General features: G+C 34.8%; 2 protein-coding genes across 4 annotated transcripts; one reads left to right on the forward strand and one right to left on the reverse strand.

Moving 5' to 3' along the window:
* Window positions 1-796: 796 nt before the first annotated feature.
* Window positions 797-6,593, forward strand: LOC127100730 (chromatin assembly factor 1 subunit FAS2). Of its 3 annotated transcripts, none has more exons than XM_051037999.1 (12): window positions 798-1,030; window positions 1,126-1,237; window positions 1,402-1,428; window positions 1,529-1,601; window positions 2,298-2,401; window positions 2,536-2,747; window positions 2,836-2,932; window positions 3,306-3,378; window positions 3,546-3,634; window positions 5,310-5,448; window positions 5,547-5,647; window positions 5,732-6,593. In XM_051037999.1, exons 1-12 carry the CDS (start codon window positions 917-919, stop codon window positions 6,274-6,276), a joined length of 1,686 nt encoding a protein of 561 aa, XP_050893956.1. In that variant the 5' UTR covers window positions 798-916; the 3' UTR covers window positions 6,277-6,593. The 3 variants fall into 3 exon arrangements, with proteins under 3 accessions (XP_050893953.1, XP_050893956.1, XP_050893954.1); XM_051037997.1 differs by having other exon boundaries at window positions 799-1,030; window positions 5,729-6,593; XM_051037996.1 differs by having other exon boundaries at window positions 797-1,030; window positions 5,547-6,593.
* A 578-nt stretch (window positions 6,594-7,171) lies between these two features.
* On the reverse strand, window positions 7,172-9,812 carry LOC127100731 (protein trichome berefringence-like 7). Its single transcript, XM_051038000.1, has 4 exons — window positions 8,659-9,812; window positions 8,157-8,315; window positions 7,648-7,959; window positions 7,172-7,570 (listed from the first exon to the last, which is right to left on the reverse strand). The coding sequence occupies exons 1-4, from the start codon at window positions 9,498-9,500 to the stop codon at window positions 7,558-7,560; spliced, it is 1,326 nt and encodes a 441-aa protein (XP_050893957.1). The 5' UTR covers window positions 9,501-9,812; the 3' UTR covers window positions 7,172-7,557.
* Window positions 9,813-12,256: the final 2,444 nt, after the last annotated feature.

Here is a 12,256-nt window from a genome sequence, read left to right on the forward strand (position 1 = left end):
AGAAATGGCTTAAAAATGCACATCCGAAGATGCATCTCTGGACGCTAGGGGCATTCACGATTTTTCATTATGTTGGAGGAGCACCCATAAAGGTGGAAATAGCAATCCATAAATTTTTCTTTGAATAACTTTTTTCTAGCAGGTTGACCAAACATTTACTAAGAAGCCCAAAAGAAGGCCGAATCCATAATAAAGAAAAATATTCAGGAACTAACATATCCATGCACAATTTTTAGATGTCCACCACCGGTGAAAAAAAAAAAAAGAGAGTTAAGAAAAGAATGATGTGCATCATGATCTTGTGTTTATCGAACATTTTAAAAAATCCAAAAAAAAAAAAAAAAGCATCCTACCAATTTTTTTTAATATCTAGTACATCACTGTACCAACATTTTGGAAAGCTCGATAAATATGCAGTCAAGCACATGGTTTATACCGAATTAAAAATTCGGTAAAAAATACTAGCATTTTAATATATCTAGTATAACTTCATGTTTTTTTTCAAAAAAATATAGTATTCTAGAAAAAAGTCAAGTAAAAACTCAAATAAATGCTAGTGACTATGGTTTTCGCGAAAAATCCGGCATGTGATCCAAATATAATTTCTATTTTAAAAAAATCGAAACTATTAGATTATATTGGTTGAAGGGTATTATGGTAAAATTGTAGGCCTGTGGGGGTGCTAGGTTAAATTATTAGGGTGCCAGGTTAAAATCTCAAACTTTCACTAGGAAGCCCAAATGAAGGCCCAAATCTACGACACAATATTTTTGTTTCCCGCCAAGTAAAAAAAATCAAGAAGCGCGAAATTCCATTTCTTTCCCTTACCTCAGCGCGTGTCTGTTTGTGCACTTCACTCTTCATCTCCAAAACCTAAATTTCCAATTAGATCGAAAATCGACGCAAAGAAAGAGAAATGAAAGGTGGAACGGTTCAAATCAACTGGCACGAAAGCAAACCCGTCTTAACCCTAGATTTTCATCCTCTCTCCGCCACTCTCGCCACCGCCGGCGCCGATTTCGACATCAAGGTACCATTACCATTCCTTCACTCGCACTATTCAATTAACTAGTTAATCATCAAATCAAGCTCGCATTGAACTGATTTGTGTTCTTGTGTTCACAGTTATGGTCAATTAAACCTTCTGGATCACCGAAGAAGCTTCCAGTAGTTACTTATCTCAACAGCCTCTCTTACCATAGTTCGGCAGTTAATGTTATTCGATTCTCTCCTTCCGGTAACATCACATCACATCGCATTACCGATTCTCGTTTTTTAGGATTAGGATAAGGATAGATCTCAATGAGTGAAATTTCAGTTTTTTTTGAGTAATTTGTTGTTTTAGTAAGAGAATGAAGTTATATTTTCTGTAAGTAATAATTTTAATTTGTTATGCTTCAGGGGAACTATTGGCTTCTGGTTCTGATGGTACTGTCTTGATCCCTACAGTCGAATGTTTTTGAGTTTTTTTTAGATTGAATTGATGTAAGTAAGTAATGTTTCTTAATCGGAATTTTCCTCTTTTCAGGAGGTGAACTGTTAATATGGAAGCTACATTCGATGGATACTGGACAGACATGGAAGGTTCTTAAGATGTTAAGGTAACTTCCTTGCTTTGATTCCTCAATGAGCCTTTACTTGCATTATTTATTAATTCCTTTGATCCTTATTAGCTGCCATTATTTTGAAAATTGTGTTTTTATTTATTTGCAATTTTGGAATTCAATGCAATTTTAACAACTCTTAGTAATATCCTTCGTTATCTAAAGCTAAGCAAGAAATAGGAGCAATACAATGAAAAATAGACAAGGGTATCATAGAAAAAAGAAAATCGTTTTCATCAATACATAAAAAAGTTATTGATTTCCTTGGTTTCTATAAAACACACTTAAGCAGCACTTGAAAAAAAATGAAGATAGTACGTTTTAAAAGTAAACTTTCCCAAAATAAAGACCGGAAGTGTTGTAGGTTTTTGTGAATTTAGTTGGTTAATATGCGTTATGTTGTGCAATAGCATGTTTCACCAAGGTGTAATGTTGTCATGGTTACTTTTAGATGCAAATTCAGAGTTTATATGTTGCCTGTTTTAATTAAAAATAATTATAACAATTTTGTTTGATTTCTTTCTGAATAACTAGATATGGAAGCAAAGGATACTATTTCATAGGAATTGCAAACTATGATTAAGTGCATTCACAATGATCCATCCCACTGTTTTATTTTTATACTATTCATTTTGACATTTATGTTTTATTGCTTCAATTTGCTGGTTTTGATTGATCTTTTGTGTGAATTAGATCTCATATAAAGGACATTATGGATCTGGAGTGGTCTGCTGATGGTGCATATATGATATCCGGATCAGTTGATAATTCTTGTATTATATGGGATGTTAACAAAGGTACGCAGCCGACTACTTATCGGTTCTGAACATGCTTTGACGGTGGTACATGGCAGTTAATATATGAGGTAAATGCAATGGAAGTAGGCATGCTTGGGTTATGTTCTCATAGCACTTGTTTCATTTTGTGTCAGGAACTAACCTTCAGACGTTGGATACCCATGCACACTATGTTCAAGGGGTAGCATGGGACCCTTTAGGAAAGTATGTTGCTTCTCTAAGTTCCGATCGGACTTGCCGAGTTTACATCAGTAAACCCCATAAATCAAAAGGTGTTGAGAGAATCAACTATGCTTGCAAGCATGTTATTTCCAAGGCAGAACAGCCATTATTAAAGAACTCTAAGGTTAGTTTTAGATATCTATTTTTGTATTTGATTTCACTATTTATAGCTAGTACATTCACTGACATCAAATGTAATTGTTGTAATGCAGTCAACAAAATATCATCTCTTCCACGATGAAACATTGCCCTCTTTCTTTAGAAGATTAGCTTGGTCTCCAGATGGTTCATTTCTACTTGTGCCTGCAGGTATTCACTTAGGCAGAAGTTAATCTCTTATTTTTTTTGCCCTAGTTTTGTGGATAAGCTATTGTAATTGCATAGAGATTATTATATAATCAGGCCAGTTCTTGGATCTTTCATAGTCTATCATATTCCATTTACAAGAAAGTGGATGAAGTGGTTAAATTAAGAATTTTAAAATTTATGTATTAGTTGCATACTGATGTCCAGACAGCCTTTCATTCCCACCGCCTTGTTGTTTAGTCAACATCTGTATAATTTAGATTCAACTTATAGGCTGAACCATATATATTGTTTTCTGCCTTTAGAGATGAATTTCTACTTAGCTTTTACTACATGGTTTGCTTCTAGTTAAAAACTTCACTTTTACCCATTTCAGGTTCTTACAAAATCGGTACTGCGTCTGAATCTGTAAATGCGGCTTACATATTTTCTAGAAAAGATCTTTCTCGGTATGTCTTTCAGCTTAGACATTATACAATCCAAAGCATATGTTTGGTCATTTATAATCTAGTAGAATGAGTCATTATATTCAATTATTCATGTTAAGCTAAAGAAGCAAGTTACCAAAATACGTTAATGATGTGTGCTGCTTTATTATTTTGACCTTGATACGCAGGCCTGCTATACAGATTCCCTGTGCAAGCAAAGCTGTTGTAGCTGTCCGGTTCTGTCCTATATTTTTCAATCTCAAGGGAACAAACTCAGGTACTCGTGCACTTAGTATATTTATGTTTACAAACAGTAACTATGTATAAACAGTTCTATGTGGTACTGTTTTGATTGAATTGCCTGAGTAGGATGTGGTCCAACTTAAATATGAAACCTTTTGCCCAATGTTAAAAAAACCAACATGGACCAGTTTGACTGGGAGCCTTACACATAGCTGGTCTGTTCAATTTATGCTGATGAACTGGTCCATATGTCACATAGCCGGCTAAGAATTGTTAGACCTCTTACTAGTTAAGATTATGAGAGGTAGCCTAGAGGTTCAAAGTGAATTGTTAGACAGTTTTATGTTATTAGGCTGAGTTATGCATTAGGCAGCGGTTATGTTATTTGGAGCTGAATATTGGTTGGGACCAGTGTAATCAAATTTCCCTGCTATGACCGCTATGGCGGATTTACATGACGGTTCTTGGGCTCGCTATTGGTAAATATCGGTCGCTATTATGGTTTTTTTCCGCCACAATCCGCAATAACAGCGCCGCAAAGCGGCCGATATGGCGGGATTTTGCCTCTCCGCCATGGACCGCCATCCGCCATTGACAACACTGGTTGGGACCTATGTTATCGATCTCGGATAGTGGCAGAATGGCCGATATTTTAGTGATACAGAAACTAATACAGTTAATACTAATGAAAACATAACTGTTAACTAAAATAAGTTAATCAAAATTAATGAACTACTCATATTTAAAAATAAAAGCGATAAGCCTTGAGCAAAACATACTTGCAAATGCCAATAAAATAGCCTTGTTATCCTTAAAAGTTTTAGGGTAATATTATATCATATATGGCTGATGAGGCCGGAGCAACCGTGTCAGAGCAGCGGCGTTCGGAATTCAATCTCATTATTGCGTTAGTTCTAGCCGGGTCACCCATCTGTTCCGGTACGGCACGACTTGACGCACTTTACTTGGTTTTGCTGTTCTATGCTGATATAATGGCAGAGTTTGATAACATATTGGGACGAACACTTGAATTACTCTTGGATTCTTGTATAGGAATTGCCTATCTCTTTCCTTAATCAAGGTGTTATTTTCTAATTTGTTGTATTGTACAAGAACCTGTTCTCTGTTCTGAGATAACAGTCCAGCGTTTGATATAAAATAAGTCGTTCTTTCTACTAATTTTATCGGTGTAGATATCAATTTCTATCATATTATTAAAAGCAAAGTGTCAGCAACACTCATTCTAGCACCCATTCCAACACTAACTCTTTTGTTGGATGGAATGTATGTAGGTCTTGCCATTTTATGTGAGACTCATTCCTAAAATAGTGGGACCTATACAAGGTTCACCCATTTAAAGAGTGTTAGAGTGGGTGTTGTTAGCACTCTTTTTATTGATAATAGTCTATGTTGTTTAACTATTGGTATACTGGTTTTACCATTGACACTAACCCTGTTCCCCTGCCGAGTTGATTAATTACCATTGACACTAACCCCGTTCCCCTGCTGAGTTGATTAATTACCATTGACACTAACCCTGTTCCCCTGCCGAGTTGATTAATTACCATTGACACTAACCCTGTTCCCCTGTTGAGTTGATTAATTACCATTGACACTAACCCTGTTCCCCTGTTGAGTTGATTAATCAATGAGTTTAATAAAATTTCTTTTGCCTAACCGATGCATTATACTGTTTTTGTTTATTGAAGATGGATTATTTAAGCTCCCATATCGCATTGTATTTGCTGTTGCCACATTGAATTCGTTGTACATTTATGACACCGAGAGCACTTCTCCAATAGCTATATTTGCTGGTCTTCACTATGCTCCAGTAACAGATATTACCTGGTAAGTGTCATAATGGCTAGCAAATCATTTCTAGTTTGAGAATTAAGATGTTTTTTTTCTGGGGAAAGGTTTAATTGTAGTCAGTATTTGTTCTTTAGGTCACCTGATGCCCATTATTTGGCATTCTCCTCGCAAGATGGTTTCTGCTCATTGGTGGAGTTCGAAGATGGTGAGCTTGGATCACCTTACTGTTTATCAAGTAAGCAGACTTCCCTTTCATTTCATGCTATCATTTTCACTTGCACCAGGTTTTTGATTTCCCTATTCCACATTGTTCTAGAAGGAAATGTCTCAGACAAGGATAGTAAAAACACTCTGCAGACAGCCAACGACACTGTACTACCAACTGGGAGTGTTGGTGCAGTTGTAGCAGAAAGCAGAAAAATAGAAGTAGAAGAAAAAGTTGATGGCATGGACATTGAAGTATCTAGGGATATTGGTGCATTTGCATCTGATAGCAGCAAAACTAAAACACAAGATAATCCCGATGACATGATCATCAAGCCAACTGGGAATGTTAGTGAAGTTATAGCAGATAGTAAGAAGAATGAAGCAGAACATAAAACTGATGACATGGTCATTGAAGGAGTTGAAGCAGAACATAAAACTGATGACATGGCCATTGAAGGAGTTGCAGCAGATAGTAGGAAACAATCTCCAAATCCAGATGGTAAACAAAGTGAATCAGATAAACCACAATCAAGTTTAAATGACATAAAACCAGGGCCAGCAGAAAAGACAGGGAATCAATTGTCAAGTTTAAAGAGCACGCCTGCCTCAAATAAGCCAGCTAGGAAGCGCATTACTCCTATTGCCATTGATCCATGATTTTTCAATGCTGGAGAAATTCCATTAACGTCCGCCTGTGTACATCTATTTTGAGCGGCTAACATTTCCAAATCACGCCTTGTTTTTCCTGTTTCGGTTTACATTATATTCTGTAATATAAATTGAATTAAAATGTTGATCTTGAGGAAAAAAATCTTCGTTTTGGAGATTTCCTTGTGAACCTGTTGTTCTAGTCCTAGTATCCAATTGTATGTTTGAAGATAAAAGCAAGACAGCAAAAAATATAATTTATTCATGTACTGATATTTGTGTAATGACTTTTGTGAGGCTAATATGACACTTGCTTACTTTATCAACAGCACATCTTAGTAAACATTTGCATATTGAAATAAATTCTCAAAGAAGTGGAGAGTTTCTCTGGAAAAAGAAAAAAACACATTGTGTTTGGTGGATTTACCAATTGTTGATTCTACTTAGTATCATTAAAGAGTAAAGATTTTCTCCATTTAAAAAAATCAAGAGGTCCATTTAATAGAGAAAAATACATTAAAAAGTTGATCGATTCATCACATGCTGGTTCTCCTAAATATACGACCCACAATATTTTTTAATGTATTTTTCACTTTTTAAATAGTCCTTCAATTTTTACTTTTTGAAAAATGCTTGATCTTGATCCATTAAATCTGTCCAATTCATTAACTAAAAGCTAAGCAATTGGTTGTCAGCTCATTGCTTATGTGCAGCAATTCTGCACCATGTGTTACGCTTTCTGATATTGAGGTAACATCCCAAACAGGTCTCTTATCATATGCAAAATATGTTAAACTAATATGATTTTGGCGCTATTAACGGTTGTTCTTAACAAAAAGATGACCATAATGAAGCAGAAATATAACGAGTTCATTCAAACAAAGAGCAATGACAATCTAGAATAGAAATTGAATGATTCTAATTTCTAACTATTCATCTCTTTATCTTTGTCATGGAGAACAATAGCACTGTCACGACCAAAACAAAAAATCATGACATGCAGACAAAATTGTTACATCCCAAACAATACCTTTTACAGGATACAAAGAATAGGAAAATCAATTAAAAAACTACTATGTTTCATCTTTATGTTGTAGACAATTACGTACAAATTAAATTTATATCTGGTGATTACATTCACAAAATTTGGTGCGGCCGAGCTTGCAGATAGCAGAGGTCAACAATTGCAGAGCTCCAGATTTACAATGTTAGCAGGATATATGAAATCTGATCCGTACTCCTTAGGACTAATTTGAATTTTTCGAAGTAGCGTCGTAATTACCAAGATTGTTAGTCATCTAATCTGCATCCAGAAATAAAATGTGTGAAAAGTAGTTCTTTTACTTATTTAAATGAAGCATCTGAAGCAACCAAACTTACTGTGTGGTTTCATTTGCCCAAAGAGGGATATCATATTCAGGAAAAATTTGGGACAGGATAATTTCATTCCACATATCGGGCACTCCAGGTAGACACCAATGGCTGCAATCCTGACTAGATGGATTATCATTCCAGTTACCAACATGTGCATCACTGCGGGGAGCCGACATAGATGTAACATGAAGAATATTTATAGGAAAATCAACGTCCTTTACAACTTCCATAACTGTGTCTGAAAACGAGTTTTGGTCAGTTGCATTAGTTTCAAATGTCGGGTACTGAGTTACATTGCACGTCCTACGGGTCTGATCACTGCAGCACACATAAAAAGGTTTCAAAGGTTAGTGAATCCTCTGCGTGGCAGAGTTCCATAAATCAAGCATCGCTTGCACACATATAGGTAAAAAATCGTTACAAGAGAAGGACTCATTTTAAGAAATTATATAACGAAAGGTAAAAAATATATACGTAAAGCATAGTGTTATCCGTAATGTGTGTATAATAAATACCTCCAGTGAGACGGCTCAAAAGTCCTAAAAAAGACGCGTGTTCTATTTTTATCAATCTCTCTCTCAATCCAAGAAGTCCAAGTTTCGAGTGCTATTCTATAGGCTGAAGGAATCGACATTCCAAGTTTCAGAGAGCTTCCAACTTGGAAATAACAACCCCTGTTGAATGCAAGAAGACGATCATTAACAACAGAAAAAGACAGCTCTTTGATTCAAATGTCTTCGGATCTCATGTATACCTGTTACGTAAACTCTAAAACCTAAACTCACGATGATGAACCTAATAAGAGAACAATGGCTATGCTGCTATGATGAACTATTCATCAAGGCAATGAATAGCATCAAATCAAACTGCAGCGGATATATTCATACATAAACAAAACTAAGGGTCATGCTCGCAGAATTGCGGTCATCGATATTGTAGAGCATTACAGTAAAAGAAATACGGCGAATGCAACTCAAATCAAACACAGTTGAAATAATGAAAAGAATGGAACCTTACATGTGGAAAAGCTTAGACGGAACCCACCAGTGACCGGTATTGAATATAAGAATATCAGAATTTATCCATTGATGACTTATATCATCTAACTTATCCAATAAAAGTGTCGATTTAACCCTCTTTGGTGCATGGTGAGGAACCTGACCCTGCTGCACCAAGTAAACCGATCGAAAAAACTCGATTGTAAAATTGAAATCACTAAACCTAACTCCTAAAAACCTAATCCTCTTTGTAATCTGATTCTGATTCACTTCATAAACATTCATCTTATCCTCCACACCGGTCATCAACATACAAATCAAAGACTCCCATTGAGTCCTACTCATAGAATCACCAACAAAAACAACCCTTTTACTCCTCAACATTTCCAAAATAGCACCAACATCAAAATTCGGAATATCACAACCCTTAGGTTTCCACCTCCATGTAAGAAAATCCAAATCACTCCTTCCATTACCTAAACAATCAAACCCTTGTTCAACAAAAGGACACTCAGTTGCATTATACAAAGGGTAACCAGAAGAAACCTGAACCCATGTTCCATCAAAAACATCACATTTTGTAAACAAAGATTCACTATTATTATTCTGATCAGAAAAGAAACCTTGTGTATGAAAAAAAGCATGTGTGAGACTAGGTAGAACATAGATGTAACCACCACCAATTGCTATAAAGAATGAAATAACAGAAGCAATGATAACAAGAACTTGAAACCTGAGACCCAAAGAAACACATCCGAAACGGGTTGAGGAAACGGGTTTGGGACTTCCAAGAGGCTGTTGAGATTGAGAATGGGATCTTCTGTTGATGGAAATGCTTCTATTCAAATGCGAACCGGTCATGATTGTGGCAAAAATTCAAAGCCATAACCGTAGAAAGAGGAACTAGTAGTAGCAAGATTTGAAGAAAAACGACATAGCATTGAAGAAGGAAACGACAAATTGAATGAACCCAGATGGGAAAGATTCGATTTTGGAGGAAAAGAGAAGGAAAGGTTGAAGATTTGGAGGAATTAATTGAAGATTGAAATCGGTGGTGATTTGAAGATTTGATTTGATTTTGATGAATAACACAAACAAGAAACTGAAACAGAAACCGAAAGCAGAACGCGGAGAACAGAATTTCGAGTTCTGATTAATAAGACAAATGACTAAACATGTACCTCAGCTACATTTATGCTTTTAAACCAAAATTGTTTTTTTTTTTAATTATTATTATTATTATTATTATTATTATTATTATTATTATTATTATTATTATTATTATTATTTTCCAATGTTTTTATTTAATAATATTTGATATTTTACTTAAAAGGCATAAGTCTTTATTTTAGTGATAGGTTGCAAATAATGTTATAAGCTGTCCTAATAAACTCTTTCAAACAATGTCAGATATGTCTTAACCTTTTATTTCTCTTCAATGAAGTTTAATTTGATCTACTTGACGCTATAGTTGGCGTACCTGTCATCATCATCATCATTGTTTTTTCTAACATCTTCTTTGTACATATGGATATCTCTATTCCTAAATTGAATTAGGTTGAGAATTTCAATTCTCTTTCTCTTCTCTTCGTAATTTTCATAACTTCCATATTCACTTCACTTCTCTTCATCTTCTCTATAAGTTCTCTTTAAAATCTTAAATGACATTGACTTCATTGAATCTCATCCCAATCGAAGAACGCGAATGAGTTTTGCACATTATTCTCCCATTCCAAAACATTATGGTAAATACAAAGACAATAGTAATAGTTTCGATTCAAAGATTTATTTGATCTCGAAGGAGTGATGGATACATAATTGTTGGTGTTGGGATAACACCGTGCTTTGAAGGGAAACAATAGTTATCAATTGTGAAAAATAGTTATGAGTATGTTCAAACTATAGGGTAAACTTTATAAAATCCTTCATTAAAATAGATATTTTAAAAAATGAGCGTGTTTTGTAATTTTGAAGGTGACTTTGTGGTAAAAAATTTACCGTAACTTCAATGTAATTTGGATTGGTTATGAGAGAAAAAATTGATAATAAGAGAGAAAAAGTTAAATAAGAGAGAAAAAGAAACAAATTCATGGTGATTTTGGTGCGTTAAAGTCACCCAAACCTTAACCTATCCTGCTAGAGATATTGTACAAGTTCATTAGTGTTTTTTTAAAACTTGGAATCTATCATTGAGATCAACTGGTCTAAGGGGATCAACTCCAACCTCCACTAGCATGAGCTTATTGAAAGCCATAGAAAAATCTTGTATGTATGAACTGACAAAACATATGAATTATTAGTATATTCTCAAGTCTTAAGCCTTCCCTTACAAAGTCCATTCCATTGGTTTAAAAGTTTATTAGTGTTAACTAAATATGTGGAATAATGGGCTCTATTTGAGTCTTACCTAATGATTTGAATAATTAGCTCTATAAAGAAGAAAAAAGGTCTAATTTATTCCATTTATTTGACATTTTTGTGCAATATTAGCATTCTCTTATTTTTAATTTTGAAGAAGATGAAATATTACGGTTGAAAACTCCATATCATTGAATTTAGGTTTAAAAAAGATGAAAAGGTAAAGATGTTAACAATAAATAATAAAGAGCATTATAACTAGCACACACACCTATATCGTTTTTGTAAATATGGTATAAAAAAATAAATAATCAATTTTTGTTACTTTTTTTAATTTACATTTTATGTCAATTTTTTATATAAAATCTAGTATTGTAGTGATACATTTGAAGGACCCACAATGGACGAGGAGACAGTGTCACCAAGAAAGGACGGTGGAATTCTATCGCCCATGAGGAGGATGACATTGGCCATGATACTCCCACTCGCCTAATATAGGGAAACATGAGAAATGAAATATCTTGGTCAAAGATAATGCAAAAAAGAAGTCAAGGGAATAACCCACACCTCCTTAGAAAATAAGGATTCAATGATTCATTACCATTACTAGGTGAGCGGTTGTGATTCCCAAGAAAACCCAAAAATCTGGCCCATGGGCCTCTATAAATACCTCAATTTGAGGATTAAAGAGATATTATGAATTCACCTCACTAAAATCACCACGAATTAGGGCTTCTCACTACCGCGACATTTCTATAAATCACCATTGTAGATCTATGTGATTGCATGTATAAAGTTAAAAATCCCACTGAAGATCTATTTGAAATTTTGATGACGACAACGATGACTAAAGTCAGTGACAATAACTTTCAACCTTGATGATGATGATCTAACTAAAGAAACATCTCATGCCTCATCAATAAAAGGAGACTCAAAATTAAAGTGCTTATATGATCAGAAGCAATCTAGAAAAGAATCTTGAAGCCTCATATAAAGTGTGAAAGCTCGTCAGATCATGTCTGTCTATCTGAGTGACCCGAGTATTATAAAAGTAAGGAATTAGCTTAGAAGTACTAAGAAAACCCTCTCTCCCCCCCCCCCCCCCCCCTCTCTCTCTCTCTCACACACACACACACACACACACACACACACACACACACACAAACACAAAAACCTAAAATATATTTTCAAATGTTTTATCTTGAAAATTATTTTCTAAGCTAAGCTAAGTGATTAAAAAATTGTCCAAACCTTTTCCA

This window comes from Lathyrus oleraceus, chromosome 7 (genome assembly GCF_024323335.1).
Source record: "Lathyrus oleraceus cultivar Zhongwan6 chromosome 7, CAAS_Psat_ZW6_1.0, whole genome shotgun sequence".
NCBI classification, from domain to species: Eukaryota; Viridiplantae; Streptophyta; class Magnoliopsida; order Fabales; family Fabaceae; genus Lathyrus; species Lathyrus oleraceus.